Source organism: Etheostoma cragini, chromosome 18 (assembly GCF_013103735.1).
Source record: "Etheostoma cragini isolate CJK2018 chromosome 18, CSU_Ecrag_1.0, whole genome shotgun sequence".
NCBI lineage: Eukaryota > Metazoa > Chordata > Actinopteri > Perciformes > Percidae > Etheostoma > Etheostoma cragini.
In genome coordinates, this window is record NC_048424.1 from 4717191 (window position 1) to 4736300 (window position 19110).

Sequence of the window (19110 nt, forward strand, 5' to 3'; positions counted from 1 at the left end):
TCTCTCTCTCTCCCCCTTTCACATGTCTATCCACTGTCTGTGTCTAATAAAGGGAAAAAAATCTTTAAAAAAAAAAAAGCAGGTTACCTCGGCAACGATTGATTGAGATGTAATTTTCAAAATGTAGTTCCTCAAAAGTTAAGGTTTTCATAACAGCCCTTTGTGTTTAACATTAGTGGTTACTAATCATAACGTGTCAGATAATTGTTAATCTCGCCCCTGAGATCTCCTTCCTCTGTGTTCTGCTGTATTTAGAAGTGGTCTCAGTGTCAAAGCGGGATAACCAGAATGACGTCTGAACTGGATGAGCTGAACACCATGCTGAAACAGCCGCTGCAGGACTCTGAGGGCGAGAAACACATTTGGGTAATTACGAAACAGCTTGTTAATATGGAACCTCAACTGTATTCCTAACTACCGGGAACAGAAATATATCAATTACAGCCCTTGGCTATTTCTACTGCCACTTACGCATAATGGAAGGAAGTATTTTTGTCATTTTGCAAGGAAGAAATCCTTTATTAACTGGCCCCTGAGTTAGAGAACATTGGCACGGAAATTATCCATTTGTCCCTGGCACAATAGATTGGTGGCTCTGGTGCTCCATGCCAATACAGCACACACTCCTATGTTGAATGGTTGAAGAGGACTAGCATATTTAAAGTAATGTGAGAAATCTAAAAACTAAAAATGATTTTATTATAATTAGACTCCATTTTCACAGACTTTGCCAACTGTTGAAACAAGAAAATTAGTTAAAACAGTATTGTTTTAACATCTGCTGTATTACAACTGCCAGAGTACTTACAGTTTCTTCTTTCCTTACTTTTAGAATAACAGTGGTTAACAGGGTCACAACCACCACTGTGGAGATGTTTTGAGAGTCAATTTTTTTTTAGAAACACACACACAAACTGGATATTTTACAGCCTGTTGATGATTAGACTATGTTTTTTAAACGTTACTACTTTTAGAATAATAAAAAATGAATTAGTAAACTGACATTATTTCCCCAACAAAAAACATAAACTTTGGAAGAGATCTTTATGCGTGTAAATACAGTTCACAAAACATAACTGAACATAATAAATACAAATGCATTATTCTAAGGTCTCTGCTGTTGGCCATTAGGGACTCATGACCTTAGTAATTCTAAAATCCTAGCAATGTCCCTGCGGCTAAAATGTTTGTCGGCCTATCATCCAGCAGCACACAGAGACCGTCTCTGAAAAAGCATTGTATTAACAGAGCAGGACCACATTTACGATGAATTTCCTGCTAAAAGCCCTAAACCTGCCATCTAATGCCCAAATTCTCAGTATCCATTCTTGTCTTTGCAGAAAAAACAAGCACTGAGGCTGAGCAACAGGGTTTATTGTGTAACCTTTCTTTAGACGCCATGGTTTGGGATGGAAATTGGAAATGAAAAATTTTAATACATTAAAGATTAGTAATCAGTGTTCAATCTGTATGTGTTAAAGCATAAAAGTTGCCACATCAGTCCCGATAAATCAGCGGCATGAATCTGTTGGGGGTCAGCTGCACTGAAAGCTGGCCAAAGTTCCTCCACCCCTCAATTCCATCAATAGCCACCCCCCATCAAACCAGAGTGCCCCAAAGTCCCCCCCCCCCCCCCCCCCCCCTTTGCCTTATTTAATACCCCCATGCTTTACTCCCCTCCCCCTTTTTAGCCCTTCTACCCTCCCCCTGTCCCGTCCACAGCCCTTTAATCTGGACGGTCAGAGCAAGAAAGAGGTATAGAAGCGTGTGCATGCTGCCTGTACATGGCTGTCTGACCGGCTGTCTGTCTATGTTTGTGTTATGCAGGAGACAGAGCTCTCTCTGCAGTGTTTGGCCAGTGGATTTAGGGAATTGGGCACCATGAAGACGGACCTGTCTCAGTACGTTGCAGCCGGTGACTCGGTTCTGCTGGAGCAGCAGCTGGAACAACTTCACAGTCAATGGGAAGAGCTGTGTATGAAGGTGAGAACTGAAAAAAAAGAAAAGAGCGAGAGGGAGAGAGAGAGAGGCAGTACAATGAACCAGAGAAAGTGAGAGATTGTACATGATGCAGGTGGAGAGGAATGACTGGGAGGAAGAGAGGGAGAGAAGGGGAGAAATGTTTCTAACAGCAGTTTTGGCGCTGACCAGCAGCACAAAGCCTCTGCACCACTGGGGCTGAACACACACACACACACATACACACAGACACACACACACACACATACACAAACACACACTCTCTCTCATTTGTTGGAGAAAAGAATAACATGCTCATTCATGGAGGAAAAATTATAACATCTCATCCTCTTTTTAACACTTTAGCAACTTTGCCCCATACAGTTCATCTTAATTTGTCTTGTTAATTTGGCATCTCAACATTCTATTAGAAAAGTGCCAAACTCCACATTGTTTTGGTCTGATGCATACCGTAGGGGTCAGTTCGGCAAAAGTCACTTGACTCACTTTCAAGTTGTAATTAGCTCATGGCTCAGATGCAATGCTTACAGAACAATCACATTAAAGTCTCAAACGCTACAGGCTGGTAATTCTGTAACTGCATTATTGGTGAAAGTAGCTCTACTGTATAGACTCAAATTCCTAAAGGAATGTACAGGCTTAATCACAATCACACTATTGTTCTTTAAAAAGCAACGGTTATGCCATGCTCGGGACATTTTTGTCAGTTATTAGGGTTATGGGATCATTCGCAGACAGGCTAATTGGGTCCCCAGTTAGGCTGGTGGCTTCCACCTGCTCCTGACTTGGCAGGAGTTACTGGGATTCACAGATGTAGCAACAGCAGCCAGTATATTTTCTGTTAATTGGGTTGGTGTTCTGTATGAAGTAGTCTCTTCTTATCTGTACAGCCATGGTAGCTTCCCATCCTAAATACATTTTTCTTGTGTTTGTCCCAAAACAAGCTTGAAACATAAAACGTAATGTCCCCAAAATTATGAGATGTCTTCAAGGAAAGATGTACCTTGCTACTCAGTGTTGAGGATCAAATGTAAAAGCCTACATGCAAGATGTGCATAGGTTATTTGAGAAAAGCACAGACTATTTCAGCTGTTAAATCACATGCAATTTTTCATCCCTATTAATTCCTGACATGGCCACAGGGCATGGATCTGAGCCACAACAGTTTCCTTCGCATAGTTAACAGGTTGTAGTTGGGGGAAGCCACTGGAATGGGTCTGCTGAGCAGATGGCTTGGCTGGGCTAAAGGGATTCAGGGACAGGCTCTATTGTTCCGGGGTAAGCACAAAGTCCTCACAGGGTGACAGAAGCTCACAGTGCACCCTGAATTCTCCAGAGTCCAAAAGGCACAGCAGTGTTAGTACATTAAAACCAAAGCGAGGATCATTTAAAGCAAATAAATGCCACTGAGCAGTAAAAAAAATAGCTGGTTCAAACGAGCCCTGTGGGCTCGCTAAGCCCTTTAGCCTCAAGAAGATCATCAGCCCCCTCCTCAGTTATGTAATCGGGTGTTTTCATGGCATTAAGCTGTCATTAGGAAAATGGACCTTGTTAATTTTATCAAACAGCCCCTTGGGGATTTCTCTCAATTCAGTTGATTACTAAGTCTACTTAATATTCAGTTCATCTTTTTCATTGACTTTTACCATGTAATGTGTTGTATTGAACATTGCTTTTATTCAGTAATTTACCAGGTTATGTGTACATGTACATGTACTGTTGTATGGTACAATTAGGTCAAAGTATCCTGGATACATACCAGGAGGCATAACATATACATCTGTTTCAGATCAAAATGTATCTTTTGTTTGTGCACATGTTAAACAGTTAAAACCTTTTTGCATACCATTGTTCGCTGCAACTGTGTAGCCAATTTGGCAAAGAAAATACATCCTTTTATAACTGAGACACATTTTTTTATTGCTGTAAATGTTGTCAGTTTTATGGTTTGTTTGAAAACTATAATCATGTTTCGTGCTTGGTGACAAAGCACCATAATCCCTGGTCATCTGGTTACCCTAGACTAGTAGAATGTGGCATCAACAGTTTATAGTCTGAATTTTAAACCAGCACTTATTTGCAGTCTGTCATTTACAATTTCAGTTTCCATGCAGTATTTGTAACTTGTAAGTAAAGGATCAGTAGAAGTACCCTTTCTGATATATTTCTTACTGCATCTTGCACCACATGTGTACTGCCAGCACTATTCAGGTTTGTATATCCTGAAAGTGAAGTATTTGAATAACTTTTGAAATTGCACCAGGCGGTTTAATTAGTTAAATATACTTTATAACAACACCTGTGTGGTCGACGTAAAATCCTAAAATGGTGATTATCTGAGTACTACTTGATACTATGTGTCAAAACAGGCAAAAGCGTGCAAAGTTTCTGAATGCCACTTTTGACTCTTCCCAGGTATCCTTGCGCAGGCAGGAAATCGCAGACCGTCTCAATGCCTGGACCATCTTTAATGACAAGAACAAAGAATTCTGTGATTGGCTGACTCAGATGGAGAACAAGGTGTGCCACCGCGGAGATCTGAGCATTGAGGAAATGGTGGAGAAGCTGAAGAAGGTACAAGATTGAACAAATGTCTGCCTAATAAAACATGTGGAAGAATATGTTTTCATATAAAAACTCCAACAGACACAGTAGGGCTGGATCTGATTCTGAAGGGTAGACTTTTGATTGATATAGTATATTATAGTATATTTGTACAATGGTCACACAGAATACTACATCAGGACATAACATTGGTTGCAGTGATATTCATTTTTTGGATGATACTGTAGGAGGTAAGTTCCCTTACTTTAAATATGACAACTGCACAAGAGTTTACATTGCTGGTAAGTTCCTGTACGCACATTATGAAACTTTTCACAAAGGATACTACTTGCGCATTATTCCAGATAAATAAGACATGCTGTAATCCCCACAATCAACCCATGTTTTGGGGCATGGACACCCGTTGTGTAGGTTAAAATCCATACATGAGCAACATTAATTATGCTGTTTACAACAGATGGTGGCCTGGAATGGGATGGCTATGCTGCCCTTTGTTCACATACAACAGTTGTCCTTTCAGTGACTGAAAGCCTTTTGTACCTTCCTGTCTCATCGTGAAGCATGCTGATTTAGTCAACAAGATAATAATTGGTTTGAATGTAGCATAGCCGTTGTTTAGAGCTGTTAGATTAGAGGAGAGAAGTAGTGGCACTTGAGAGAAGATTACAAATCTCATTTCCTGATGAAAACCTCTCCAGGACATAGAGGTGTTTGGCAAGGTGGATAAATGGGACACTGAGGTGTGTTCTTGAACTTAAATTCACATTTTTGTGTTTTTTCGGTCATTAAAAGCTGTACTAGACATGATTATGTCAAAATTAAGATGCTTTCTTCTCATCCTTACAGTGATCACAGATTGGCCAAATGAGCACACAAAATATGCAGTTTACTCATGTTACGCTGGTAATTGGGCATTCATGTTTTTTACTCCGGCCGAAATGCACATCCATGTTGTACATCATAACGCTACTGAAGAATGCTCCATATGAAATCTGCCTATTTTACTATAAAACAGAAATACATACACAAATCCAAAGAGTTTAATTTTGAATTTGGTCTGCGTTAAATAGATGCTATATGTGAGGTTTTCCTGATTTTTTTTTTCAGCACAAATTCTATAATGTCATGTTTCCACAGGACTGTATGGAGGAAATCAACTTGTTCAGTGAGAATAAAAGCCACCTGAAGCAGCTGGGTGAGCAGCTGTTGTTAGCCAGTGACCAGGCCAAGCAGACGCAGGTCAACGGCTCACTGCAGGAGGTCAACCAGCGGTGGCACAACCTCTTCAACCACATTGAAGCCAGGTGAGAGCAGCCAAAGCTGTCACAGGAGCTGTAAGCACTGAATAGTTTAGTTGGCCACTTACATTTATGTGTGTGTCTTTTTCAATCAATGAAGCACTTTCCAGAAGCCCCAAAAGGGAAGCAAACATTTCAAAGGATTGTTTGTGTTTGTGTGTGTGTGTGTGTGTTTGTGTGTGTGTGTGTGTGGTGATATGTGGTTTTTCATTACACAAGCACCTTTCACAGCAAAGCCACGCCACTTCAAAGAGCATCATTATAGACTGAACGGCTTTAACTGGGAGCCTGTAATTAAAGAATAGCTCTTGTATTGTATTGTGCGAATCCATCCACCTGCTGTTGTGTTATTGGTGCTCTACACCTGTCATGTTACACAGCTTCTGATGTACTGACTGTATGTTCAGCCACTGTAATTTAACCCCCCCCCCCCCTCGCTAAGACAGACGGAAAGTCCTGTGGAAGACCTGGACAGACAGACCTGCACATCCACCCCCACCCCCACCACTGCTAAGCTATGCCTACGTCTCTGACAGTACCATATGTCGTTAGCCCCCCCCCCCTTTGGGGTCTGTCAGAGTTGGGTGACTTAGAAGGAGGGTGGGTTAGTACGGGAGGGGCTGGATCTGTCGGCATTCATTAATCGCCGATTCTCAAAGTGGGGGTTTGATCCCATGTAGGCAAGATGTTGCATATTGTAACCCTGAATTCTTGAATTTTAACATTTCTTTAACATAAGTTCCTTAAAATGTGAAAAAGTTATGAAGCAGCACTCTTTTTCTAAGTGGACAAAGTATACATGAATCTATCATAGCCCTTGAATTTGTTTAACATTACATTTTACTACGCTTATTAAAGACATAGCAGCTGCCACTGTATAATTGGATTGCATCCACACCAAGCATCTTTGGGCAGCTAGCAACAACAAATTACATGCAATTTAATATTCACATCTAAGTCTAAGCATGTACTGTATGTAAAAAGCACATGTTCAGTAACGTGAAAAGAGTTTATTCTCTGAGTAACTTTATGCCTTACTTTGGTACTGTACTTTGTGAACTCCAACCATATATCCTCACTTTTCCACAGACTCTTTTCTGTTCCGTTTTTCTCCGTCCATTCTCCTCTTGTCCTTTTTCCTCTGGGAGGACCCCTGACCGGGTTTTGTGTCTTTGTTGGGCCTCTGCATGAAGCTGCAGGCCTTTGTTAGGCTGTCAGAGGTAGAGAGGGAGTGAAAGAGACACAGAGACAATTTAGTTGACAAGGATACTTGTATCTGCAGAGGGGAACAGTATTTTTTCTCCATAGAATTTACACCAACTCTATTATGTCTTCATTAAATGGCCATAAACATAAAGACACATAAACTACACACTTAAATTTCCGCTGTAATTCCTGAACTGGAACTAACTCGGAATCAATTGAATATTCCAGCACAGTTTTTTTTCTCCAATTTCTTTAAGGAATCCTTTTTTTTACATTCAACTAAATATGCCACCATTTTCAGTGCATGATTGTTTAATATTGGCTTAACAGAAGTTCTATATAATACATCTACTTAAAAAACACTCATAATTAATAATTAAACAATGCCTTTTTGCATCTGTTGGGACTAGAGATGTACCAATTCCAGTATCACCTCCGATACGGCCTAAAACGCTCGTATCGGGAAGTACTGGAGTTTATGCACAGATCCGATACCAGGTAATAAAGCCCTAAAAAAATCCACATTAAAGTATTTTATTTATGTTCTTTTTTTGTTATGACTGACTGTCAAACTGGATAATAAAAGAAAGCGTTCATTGTTTGTGTTTGGTAATGTTTCACAAAAAGTTCAACCTGAGCCAGACTGACAAAGATAGTAATCATATCGCATCCATACAGGGATAGCAGTATACAGCTGTTAAAACATAATAAAATATATCACGCACTGTATTGGATCAGTACTCGTATCGGCCGATGCGCAAGTTCAGGTATCAGAATCAGTATCAGGAGGCAAAAATGGTATTGGACCATCTGTAGTTGGGGCCCTTTCATCCCTATTTTTAACCTACCATCATTTTTAACCTACCACTTACACTCGCAGCTGTTTTTAGTCCTTTTTACATTGGTAGAGAGCGTCTCCCTGCTGGACCTCAACAGGAGAGGAAGGATTAAAAGGGGAAATTAACTCAAACTCCCAAACGGGGCACACTTCAGGCTTTTAAGCCTCAGAAAGAGCTCTTATTGTCCCAAGAGTTGCTATGACACCGCGTCAGTGGGGCGCGACGTGTGTTTGTGTGTGTGTGTGTGTGTGTGTGTGTGTGTGTGTGTGTGTGGGACAAGGGGGTCAGTTGCCATGGGGATTTCGGAAGTTCTACTTTAAGATACCTGAGAATTTAAAGACCTGAACTCTCTTTCTTCCTTTCGTTTTCTTACTTTTTCATTTTTAAATTTTTCCTTTAATGTGTTCTCTTTTCTTTCTGATTGTGTTTCTTACTTTTTTTCTGTCTTATCATTCTCTTTTCCTTCTCTTTGTCTCTTTGTTTTGTTACTTTCTTTATCCTTCTCTCTTTTTGTCTTTCATCCTTTGTCTTTCTGCTTTTCTTTCTTTTTCTATCTCTAGTTCTTTTTTATTCTATCTCTTTTTATAATTAGATTAAGTTGTTAGGGTTAAGAACAAAACATTAAACTTATACAAAGAGAAGAGGCTACTAGTTTCTTTGTTGTTCGTGTCTATCCGTCTTTAATTTTGTGTTTTTAAAATAAACTAGTTGTCCTAGGTGAGCACTCTGGGGACAATTGAAAGTGTAGAAAACCAGCAGGAAAGAGTACTTGCCACACAATTATATATTTATTATAAGTGTAAGTGTATGGGTTATAATCAAGTTAATGGTCCTATGACATGCTTTTTTTAAATACTTTTATATACAGTAGGCCTTAGTGGTTGCCTAATACTGTATCCGCTGTATTCAGTGGGTAGAAATGGTGATAGGTGTAAAGTGAGCCCTGGGTATCCTGCTTTGCCTTTGAGAAAATGAAAGCTTAGATGAGCCGATCTGGAATCTTGCCCCTTATGACGTCCATTTGGACCGCCCATGAGAAAGAGAGAGACATCATGGCTTGCAAACAAGCAAAGCATGGCAGTTGGTCAATAGGACCCTTTCACTTGATTATAACCCGTACACAGTATGCAGCCATGGACAATGGTCCATGGCTGCATAACTTCACCTTAAAGGGTCCCAGTCAAAAGGGTTGAGAACCTGTTGGCTAGATTTGGGTTACTCCACACAATAACCAAATATGAATTACGGATGATACAGTTTCTAAAACAGTGTGTGTGCTTAGGGTGAAGAAGCTGAAGGAGACTCTGGTGGCGATGCAGCAGCTGGATAAGAACATGAGCAACCTTCGCTCGTGGCTTTCTCGCATTGAGGCCGAGCAGTCCAAACCCATCACCTACAGCGTCTGTCACCACCAGGAGATCCAGAAGAGGCTGGCCGAGCAGCAGGTACACACAAACACTGAGCCTGTACACCAGTGGTTTACACTGAGTTTGTCAAAGTCCAATTTATGTTTGAGGTTATCTCTTTTTGAAATTGGGTTTCTTGTCTTTCATCTTTTGTACATTTTGTTCTTTATTGCCTTTATTTGAATGGTTTCTTTGTATTACACTCGCTGCTACACTATCACTCCCACTCACTCTTTGTCTCTCTTTATCATAAATAATTCATACCTGTCCTTTGTTTAATTTTGGGAGTGGGTGGTCTCATGCAGGGAGCCCCTGTCATCCATCTGTATGTCTGTGGACTGAAGTTTAATACATGGTTTCACTGGTATGGACTGATGCAATGCCCGTCTTTGTGTCGGTCCATGTGTCCGTCCAGGAGCTGCAGAAGGACATTGAGCAGCATACGGAGGGCGTTGCGTCAGTGCTCAGTCTTTGCGATGTTTTGCTGCGGGACGAAGACGCTGCTGGTGGCAACGAGGCGGAGAGTGACTCCCTGCAAGAAACCAGCCACAGCCTGGACCAGCGCTGGATGGCCATCTGTGCCATGGCTCTGGACAGGAGGCTCAGGTAGGAGCTAAAACACGCATGCACACACACACACACACACACACACATACACACACACACACATACACATACACGTACACACACACACACACATACTACTTGTTGTCCTTACACATTTCATCACATATGAATCAGTCCGATCTGAGCATACACCATTCCCTACATGCAAACAAGTTTTACAGATGTTACACAATAAGAGAACTTTTTGGGGTTCTTTGTCACTGTTACTGCTGATATTGCTACATATAGAAAAATACTGTATATACTACATGTTGCACAGTTAAATTCTTTATGCTGATTCTTCCATAATCACAATCTGAGGTTGTTTGCCAGTACTTCATTTACATCTGCTACATCTGTTTGCAGTCAAGAATTAATTTCTAATCAAATTAATTATTTAAATGAAGATAAATGATTCATGACATTAATGATTAAAAAATGTTTTTTAAATCTGATGATTGGAGATGATTAATAATGTCACTGTTTTTTAAAGATCCAGGCATGTAGTGTCATGTACTAACTCTAACTCCAGTACAATGTCTCCTTGTAGGATCGAGGAGACGTGGAGACTCTGGTGCAAGTTCCTCGATGACTACTCGCGGTTTGAGGATTGGCTCAAGATGGCCGAGCGCACCGCTGCCAACCCCAACTCCGCAGACGTCCTTTATACCGTCGCCAAGGAAGAGCTCAAGAAGTTGGAGGTCAGTTGTGAGGTCGGCAGACGGAACAGACTTGAAGTAGCTCTGTTTGTGTTTGCTTGTTGGTTTTGTGAAATATTCTCATTCAGTATTATATTCTAGTGACTAATTTCATGAATTCAGTTAAATTGGTTATTCCACAGACTTGAGGGATTTTTTTGCTCTTGCAAAACCAAAACTATCCTCAAACTGTCAGGACGCCATTTTCCGCTGCCAAAACATCTGTCTACAAACTCTGTAACCAATCATTGTCTCTGATATCTTTTTTGCCACAATTATTCAGGTGTCTATAAAATTATTTAAATATGTGTTTGGTTCTTCTTCTCTATTGCATTTGTCTTTCAACAGCAAGCAAATAAAGATCATGTCTAAAGTTAAAAATTGATACAGACCAACGAATTCATTTAACAAAAGGTCTGTTCTGCTCTATTTGATATTATGAAGTTGGTGAGTTGCATACAACCAGTAGAAAAACATGTAATGGCAGACAACATTTCAATGTGTTCACGTTACATGTTTTAATATTTGGAGCAATGTTGCCTTTCTTATTTTTAACAAGGTTTATCCCAAGGTTCTCCTGCTCTTTTTAGGGTTTCCAAAGGCAGGTTCATGAAAGGCTGACCCATCTGGAACTGATCAATAACCAGTACCGCCGCCTAGCCAGAGAGAACCGCACTGACCGAGCCAGCCAACTCAAAGCTATGGTCCACGAAGGCAACCGCCGCTGGGACACCCTGCACCGCAGGGTGGCCGCCATCCTCCGCAGACTCAAGGTACAGTAAATGACAGAAGGGATGACATGTCCGAGGGTTTAAGGTGCCGACCATGAACCACAGCGTCCACAATTTACATTCTTTCCCCTCAGTCATCAAACCGGAATAAATCACCCTCTCCGCTAATACATCTTTTTTTCCTTTCTCTCAGCATTTCACCAGCCAGAGGGAGGAGTTTGAAGGCACCAGGGAGAGCATGCTGGTGTGGCTGACCGAGCTGGACCTGCAGCTCACCAACGTCGAACACTTTTCAGAGAGTGACGTCCATCACAAGATCCAACAGCTTAATGTGAGGACATAGTGTAACCTCACAGATGGTCACAAACAGGCAGATACAAAACAAACATATCTCTTTTTAGGCCTTTATATCTTTTTGAGGAGAAATGTATTATCTATTAAGATCAAAATTTCATATGGAAAGAAATATTTCTTCAGCAAGTTCTCTTGGTGCTTACATCTTACAGCCATCAGAAGAAATCCATGTTAAGATGTTAATTTATTGGCTTCAGTTCTAAACTATAGGTCATTTTTTTAGGATGTTTTGTCTTTCGTTCATTTGCCAGAGCTCTATAACAGATACTTTTAGCTGTCACGTTTGGTTTCTCCTGGTTTTCTGAAAAATTCTTCTTTTATTTTCCTGACTCTGTTCATCCAACCATCCAACCGTCTTTCCTGCAGAGTTTCCAGAAGGAGATCACCCTGAACACAGAGCGCATTGACGGACTGATAGTGTTTGGAGAGGGTCTGATCCAGAAGAGCTCACCGCAGGATGCGGCGCTGATAGAGGACGAGCTGGAGCAGCTGCATTCTTACTGCCAGGAGGTTTTCAGCAGACTGGTCCGCTTCCACCAGCGCCTGAGCCAGCCCCCGGTGAGTGGGAGCACACACACATATTCTACATCCATTCTTCCATTCATAACTTGATTTATGCTATTGTTTCAAACTATGGAAGGAAATTAATTTGTGATTCAATTCATAGCTTTACATACATACATTACCTTCTGCTAATCTAAGCTAGCTTTGAAGATCCAGCAACTTGCAAATGTAAGTGTTGAGAAATGATTCTTGCAAAACTTAAAAACCTAAAACAGGTTGAAAAGATGGTTAAAATCAAAGAAAACGTGTTCTACAGATATAGCCAGCATGGGGCCGTTTTAACGTATGTGATTTGCAAATAATGCAGGCATGCACATTGTAAATGGTGGCAATGTCACGTTTCACAAATGATTATTTTCAAATTCCATTGACATTTCTGCGTCCTACAGTGCTCCTCATTTGGTGTACAAGTCCACAAGTATGGTGTTTGTTTTACTTAAAGGGAGTGGGTTGGAACAACTGGTACAACCCTGCCCTGAGGACCTCGAGCTGTGCTATGAAGCATAGGGGATTAACAATTCAAAGCTTTTTTCAGCAGGGACTCCTTGCCCAGACTTCCTAGAGTTTATTTAAAGCACTTTCAGTGGAATAGAACTTTATTGTTCTCACATCTGGCTAAATACCTGCTATTTCTTCACCTTAGATGATCAAAGAAGAACCGGAGCTCTCTGGTACCACCTTTTTCTTAGAGTCAAGCCTCGAGCTGATTAGCCGACCATGGCTGGGGCGGAGCCACGGTAGCCTCCCGGCAACACCCACCCACCTCTTGGCCTCTTCGCTGGAGCGTTCTGGGCGCGAGACACCGGTGAGCGTGGACTCTCTGCCGCTGGAATGGGACCACACCGGAGACGTTGGAGGGTCATCGTCACACGAAGATGATGGGGAGGAGCAAGAAGATGAGGATGACAGAACTTTCTTCAGCGCACTATCAGGTAGATTTACAGAAAAACATAGTGATTCATGGTACAGTTCACACACTATTCTCCTAGTTTTTATTGCTGTAAGGGTTTGAAATGTCACAAGATCATAAAACGGAGACACCATCTTCACACATTACGGACCACATCCACTACAAGTGGACGGCTATTACCCCTTACGTAACTCTAGCAAAGGATTAATTCAGTTTTGCTGGTAAAAGCAAAATGATGTGTTAAACATTTTACTTAATGGGATTTTTAAGATGGTAAAGTAAACAAAAAAAAGAGAGACAAAATGCAATCCAATTTACACTCTCCCATACAAACCCACCCTCCTTCACAACATCCCACTCTGACAGACTCCAAAAAGGGGGGGGGGGGACAACACATGGACATATGTTACTGTCTGAGATGTAAGCAAAGCTTAACAGTGATGGGGGTGGATGTGCAGGTCTGTCTTTCTAGCTCTTCTGCAGGACTGTCCATCTGTCTAGCCATTATTGTGGCTAAACTTACAGTCTGTACACACAGTATGTATTCCTGACAGCTGCAGATTGCGACTAACACAACAGAAGGTGGATGGATCCGCATTAGCGCTATTGTTTCATTAAAGTCCATAATGATGCTCTTTAATGTGGAGTGGCTTTGCTGTGAAATGTGCTTTTGTGGAAGGCTTATAACAGGGTGGAATTTAGTGTGTACATACACAAACACACACACACACAATCTTAGACATCTTTACGCCTCTAGTCTGACCCCTCTCTCCTCCCAGAAGTGGAGTTGACTAGGAACCTGCAGGTTTTTGTCAAAGCCCCAGAGGCCCTACTAGCCTCCTCACTGGGTAGGCAAAAGAACATCTTCACCTTTTGTTTAATAAATCCACTCACGGCTCTTCATGGTGAAATAAGTTTCCAACAAACATCTTCCAGCAGCTCATATATCACTTTTCAACTACATGCTTGTTGTGCTGCTCTGATAATTCTCTTCACATAGCTGTGGTTTGATAAATCCTTCTGTTCATCCACTCCAGTCCTATCCACTCATTTCTGGACCCATATATACAGTAATAATCCTAAATGAGACCGTTGATCAGCCAGCTTCACTGGCCACTGTCTACACTCTTGCAAATTGCTTTTTTCTTTACTATAATTTTTGTACAGTCTTTAAAGTTGTTGCCTTAATTAAGGACTGTTGTGAACTGGTATCCAGCTGCTGTTGGTGCCCTAAACTCTATCTCTTCATGCACATTTGAAATATGTCAACAAGTACACCATTTCCTGGGGCTGGCGATTTATGCTTGGGTGGCATCTTTACTTGGCTATGGGATTCAGTAAATTGGAAAGTGAAATTTTACAACATGGCAGTGTCATCACCGATCATAAATGTAAATTTTCTTCCAGATTCTGCATGTTTCCCTTTTTTAAGTTGGATTGAAAGAGACTATAATATTGCAAATCACTATTTCTTCTAAAACAATTATTTGTACAGCAGAATTTTAAATTGTTTTACATTTTAAAACACCTCTACTTTTAGATTGAATTGGTGGTTAAACTCTTCTTTTTCTTTGTTTTTCAGTTTCAAGCATGGTTGTACACGAGTCTCCATTATGGCGATCACAGGAAGATGCAGAAACACGGTCACTCCGGGTGGACTCAGAGGGACACACTGAGGCTCCTCCCACCCTCACCAGCACCCCCCTAAAGCAGGGTTATGTACGTTAAGTAAAGACAATACCGTTTAACTGGGCGGATATGGAAAGAATACAATGACTGAAATATGAGTAGATGCTTCATACAGTGTGTGCAGCTTGTTTGGAGCTCCAGCTGTCAGTTTAACTGTGTCTTTATTGTGTCTGCAGTTGCGTCTCATGTCTCAGTGCAGCGGCAGCATTGAGGACATTAAAAAAGTCTCGCTGATACTGGATGATGAGGAGCAGCCAGAGGAGCTCGGTCTGACAGGACTGACTGCCTCCGACAAACAGTCAGGTGAGACACGCTGTGAATAATGTGTTGGGTTGAAAAGATTAGATGCCTAGAACTGTAGAAAAAATGTGTTGTGACAAAAACACAAACTCCTACATAAGTAAATGTTTGTGCTCTCTCAGGCGTGATTGAACGCTGGGAGCTTCTCCAGGCTCAGTCCAGGAGTGATCTGCACGCCAGCTCTCAGGAGCCCCAAAATCTCACATCTGACCTCAACGACATCACTTCCTGGTTAGAAAACGTGACCCCGGAGCTAGAGCGCCTCCAGCAGTCTGACCCAGCAGCCGGTATTAAGGACATGGTGGCCAGAGCCAAAGCACTAAAGGTGAATTTTAAGACCAAATACAACAGGACTGATAATAAATATTCAGCTTTTTATTGTGTTTATATTCATGGATGTTGTCTTGCAGGAAATGCAGAGGATGTTTACTCGCTACAAGTCCATCATGCTGTCCGTCAACCTGCGAGCTCAGGAAGCTCCAGATCTACAGGAGAGACTGGTTGGTATGAACCAAAACTGGAGCAGAGCGTGTACAGGCCTCCAGCAGTGGGACGACAGTCTGAGGAAGACACTGATGTGCTGCCAGGTGAGAAGAAATGATCAGCCGGGGATTAATATGCAATGTAGCCTCAAGTATTGTGTTGTTTTCAAACAGGGATGCCCATAGTTGTAATATAAGTACAGATGTTAAGGCTGAATCTGATTTCTCTGTCTTACCCCTTCTCCTACCCCCTCGTATTACCCCTAGGCCTTGGCCCTTGAAACCGAGTGCTAAGGGCTAGGGGTAAAAACATATGCCTATGAAATGAGACACCACTTGGTTACGTCACCATACAGTATTGATCACAAACTTCTAAGATGCCGTCTGCAAGTGTGTTTATGTATAAACTCAAAGAATCTGGAGTTACCTTACGTAACTATCTTTGTGCACTGATATCAAACTAAATTCTCTGCTAATGGTTAAAACTGTAGACATGCATGGAGTCCATTCAAGGCAGAGAAATGCGGACTGTTCCGCAGTGTAACGTTAGCGATTAGCGTTAGCATAGCCATTTTTAAAAAACTTTTTAAATGAGAACACGGTTGCAAATATATATGTACAGGACTGTGCAGAGCACAAAACAAGATCGTCGTCATTTTTAAACCAATTATTTAAGCCGAAAATACTTTATGGGACTCTTTGGTTGATTTGGCAGCTATTGTTGCCGGTCACACAGTGTATTCTGGGTACCCTTCGGTTTCAAGTAAAGCTCACATTTTTTCTTGGTTTTGAGGGGTATGTAGCCCTTAACCTTAGCCCTACCCCTTAAACAAAAGGAGTATTGCCCTAACTCTCACATGAACGCGCAAACTAAGTTGAAGGGGTAAGACAGAGCAATTAGATTCAGCCATGTCGTGTTATGTAGTCTACCAGAAAATATTCTGATTACCTTAACCCTTGTCCTCACAGGAGTTTAATGAAACTCTCCATTCTCTGCTGCTGTGGCTGGCCCACGCAGAGAGCAGACGCTATGCAGTGGACATCCGAGACCCAGACACACCTGTCCGAGCCCTCCAACAACACTGCAGCACGCTCACAGTAAGCAGATAATCATGTTTGTCAAAGGTACACTTTTGTGCTAGGCTGCACCGCCACCATCTCTCATGTTTGTGGTTTGAAGGATCTGCGGAAGGAGCTGCAGGGCAGACAGAATCAGCAGGCCTCCCTCCAGGCTCTGTGGTCTCAGCTACAGCGTGAGGACGTGGCTGAGGACAGCTACGAAGCCCAGGAGAAGCTCCACGTGACGGGTAACAAACTAAAGCTGCTGCTGAGGCAGGTGGAGCAAGACCTCAGCACCCTCCAGCAGCGTCTGGTGAGAGTTTAACCATCGAACGTTTGCAGCATACTACTATGGCTGTTACAATACAAGAACTTTTTTCTACATGCTATACTGACTTTTTGACTTTTTTGACATACTATACTTTGATTTTTTTTTAAACTTTTTTCACCATACTATACTATTACTTGTATTATGACATACTCTGACTTTTTCAATATTTCTTTTTACATACGATTCTATGACTTTTTTATCAGTTTTTTCGGTGTACTATGACTTTTTTGGACATATTATTCCATGACTGACTTTTTAAGCACTCATTTCCCACATAGTATACTATGACTTTTTTCAACATTCTATACTATGACTTTTTCCACTTTTTTGACACATTATATAATGACTTTCTTATGACTTTTTTCAAAATAATATACTATTATTTTTATCACCTTTTTGGACATGCTATGATAAAAGTTTTTTTACAATTTACACAACATACCATACTGTGACTTTTTTCGACATACTATACTATGACTCTTTTATCACTTTTTTTTTCATACCATGGTAGGACTCTTTTATCACTGTTTTTAACATACTATACTGTGACTTTTATCACTTTGTTGACACATTATAAACTTAGTTTTTTATTACTTTTTTCAACATAATATACTATTAATTTTATCACCCTTTTTTGACATGCTATAGAATAACTTTTTTACAATTTACACAACATACCATGCTGACTTTTTTCGACGTACTATACTATGACTCTTTTATCACTTTATTTTTTTACATACTTTTATCACACAACATACTATACTATGACTATTTTCAACATGTTATACTTTGACTTTTTTATGCCTTTTTCGAAATACAATACTATGACTTTTATGATTTTTTTTTCAACATGCTATACTATGACTTTTTTACACTGTGACTTTTTCATGACGTTTTTTGACATCCTGTACAATTACTTCTTTACCACTTATTTTGAACATATACTGTATACCATGACTTTTTATTCATTTTTTCAACATTCCATACCTTTTATGACTATTTTCTACATACCATACTATACCTTTTATGACTTTTTTTTGACACACTATACCTTTTATGACTTTTTTGACACACTATACCTTTTATGACTTTTTTCAACATACCACTACTATTCATTTTTTCTTACTTTTTTACAACATGCTATACTATTACTTTTTGATCACATTTTCAACCTACTATACTTTGACTTTTATGACTTTTTCTACATACTATACTATGACTCTTTATCATTTATTTTACATATTATACTATGACTTTTTTCGACATACTATACTATGACTTTTATGACATTTTTTCAGCATAGCATACTATGACTTTCTTATCACTTTTTTCTACATGCTATACTGACTTTTATAACTTTTTGACATACTATACTATGACTCTTTTATGAATCTTTTTACATACTATACTATGACTTTTATCACTTTGTTGACACATTATATTCTTACTTTTTTAATACTTTTTTCAACATAACATACTATTAATTTTATCACCTTTTGACATGCTATAGAATACTTTTTTACAATTTACACAACATATCATGCTATGACTTTTTTCGACGTACTATACTATGACTTTTATGATTTTTTTTCAACATGCTATACTATGACTTATTTACACTGTGACTTTTTCATGACTTTTTTTTTACATCCTGTACAATTACTTCTTTATCATTTATTTTCAACATATACTGTATACTATGACTTTTTATTAATTTTTTCAACATTCCATACCTTTTATGACTTTTTTCTACATACCATACTATATGACTTTTATGACTTTTTTGACATACTATACCTTTTATGACTTTTTTCAACATACCACTACTATTCATTTTTTCTCACTTTTTTCGACATGCTTTACTATTACTTTTTGATCACATTTTCAACCTACTATATTTTGACTTTCTTATGACTTTTTTCGACATACTATGCTATGACTCTTTATCATTTATTTTACATATTATACTATGACTTTTTTCGACATACTATACTATGACTTTTATGCCTTTTTCGGTATACTATGACTTTTTTCTACGTGCTATACTGACTTTTATGACTTTTTCTACATTCTATACTATGACTTTTATGAC

The 19110-nt window shown here is 40.0% G+C and overlaps 1 protein-coding gene across 1 annotated transcript in view; it reads left to right on the forward strand.

Moving 5' to 3' along the window:
• The window catches only part of LOC117961542 (nesprin-2-like), a 90675-nt gene that overhangs the window by 67323 nt on the left and 4242 nt on the right, over window positions 1-19110 (forward strand). Inside the window, exons 94-111 of the mRNA XM_034900301.1 lie at window positions 256-363; window positions 1825-1983; window positions 4396-4554; window positions 5683-5849; window positions 9171-9333; window positions 9710-9900; window positions 10451-10601; window positions 11189-11371; window positions 11523-11660; window positions 12050-12241; window positions 12891-13179; window positions 13937-14005; window positions 14740-14876; window positions 15023-15149; window positions 15269-15471; window positions 15557-15733; window positions 16598-16726; window positions 16809-17000. Of these exons, the coding sequence (XP_034756192.1) occupies window positions 256-363; window positions 1825-1983; window positions 4396-4554; window positions 5683-5849; window positions 9171-9333; window positions 9710-9900; window positions 10451-10601; window positions 11189-11371; window positions 11523-11660; window positions 12050-12241; window positions 12891-13179; window positions 13937-14005; window positions 14740-14876; window positions 15023-15149; window positions 15269-15471; window positions 15557-15733; window positions 16598-16726; window positions 16809-17000 (2934 nt within the window). The remainder of the gene's footprint in view (window positions 1-255; window positions 364-1824; window positions 1984-4395; window positions 4555-5682; window positions 5850-9170; window positions 9334-9709; window positions 9901-10450; window positions 10602-11188; window positions 11372-11522; window positions 11661-12049; window positions 12242-12890; window positions 13180-13936; window positions 14006-14739; window positions 14877-15022; window positions 15150-15268; window positions 15472-15556; window positions 15734-16597; window positions 16727-16808; window positions 17001-19110) is intronic.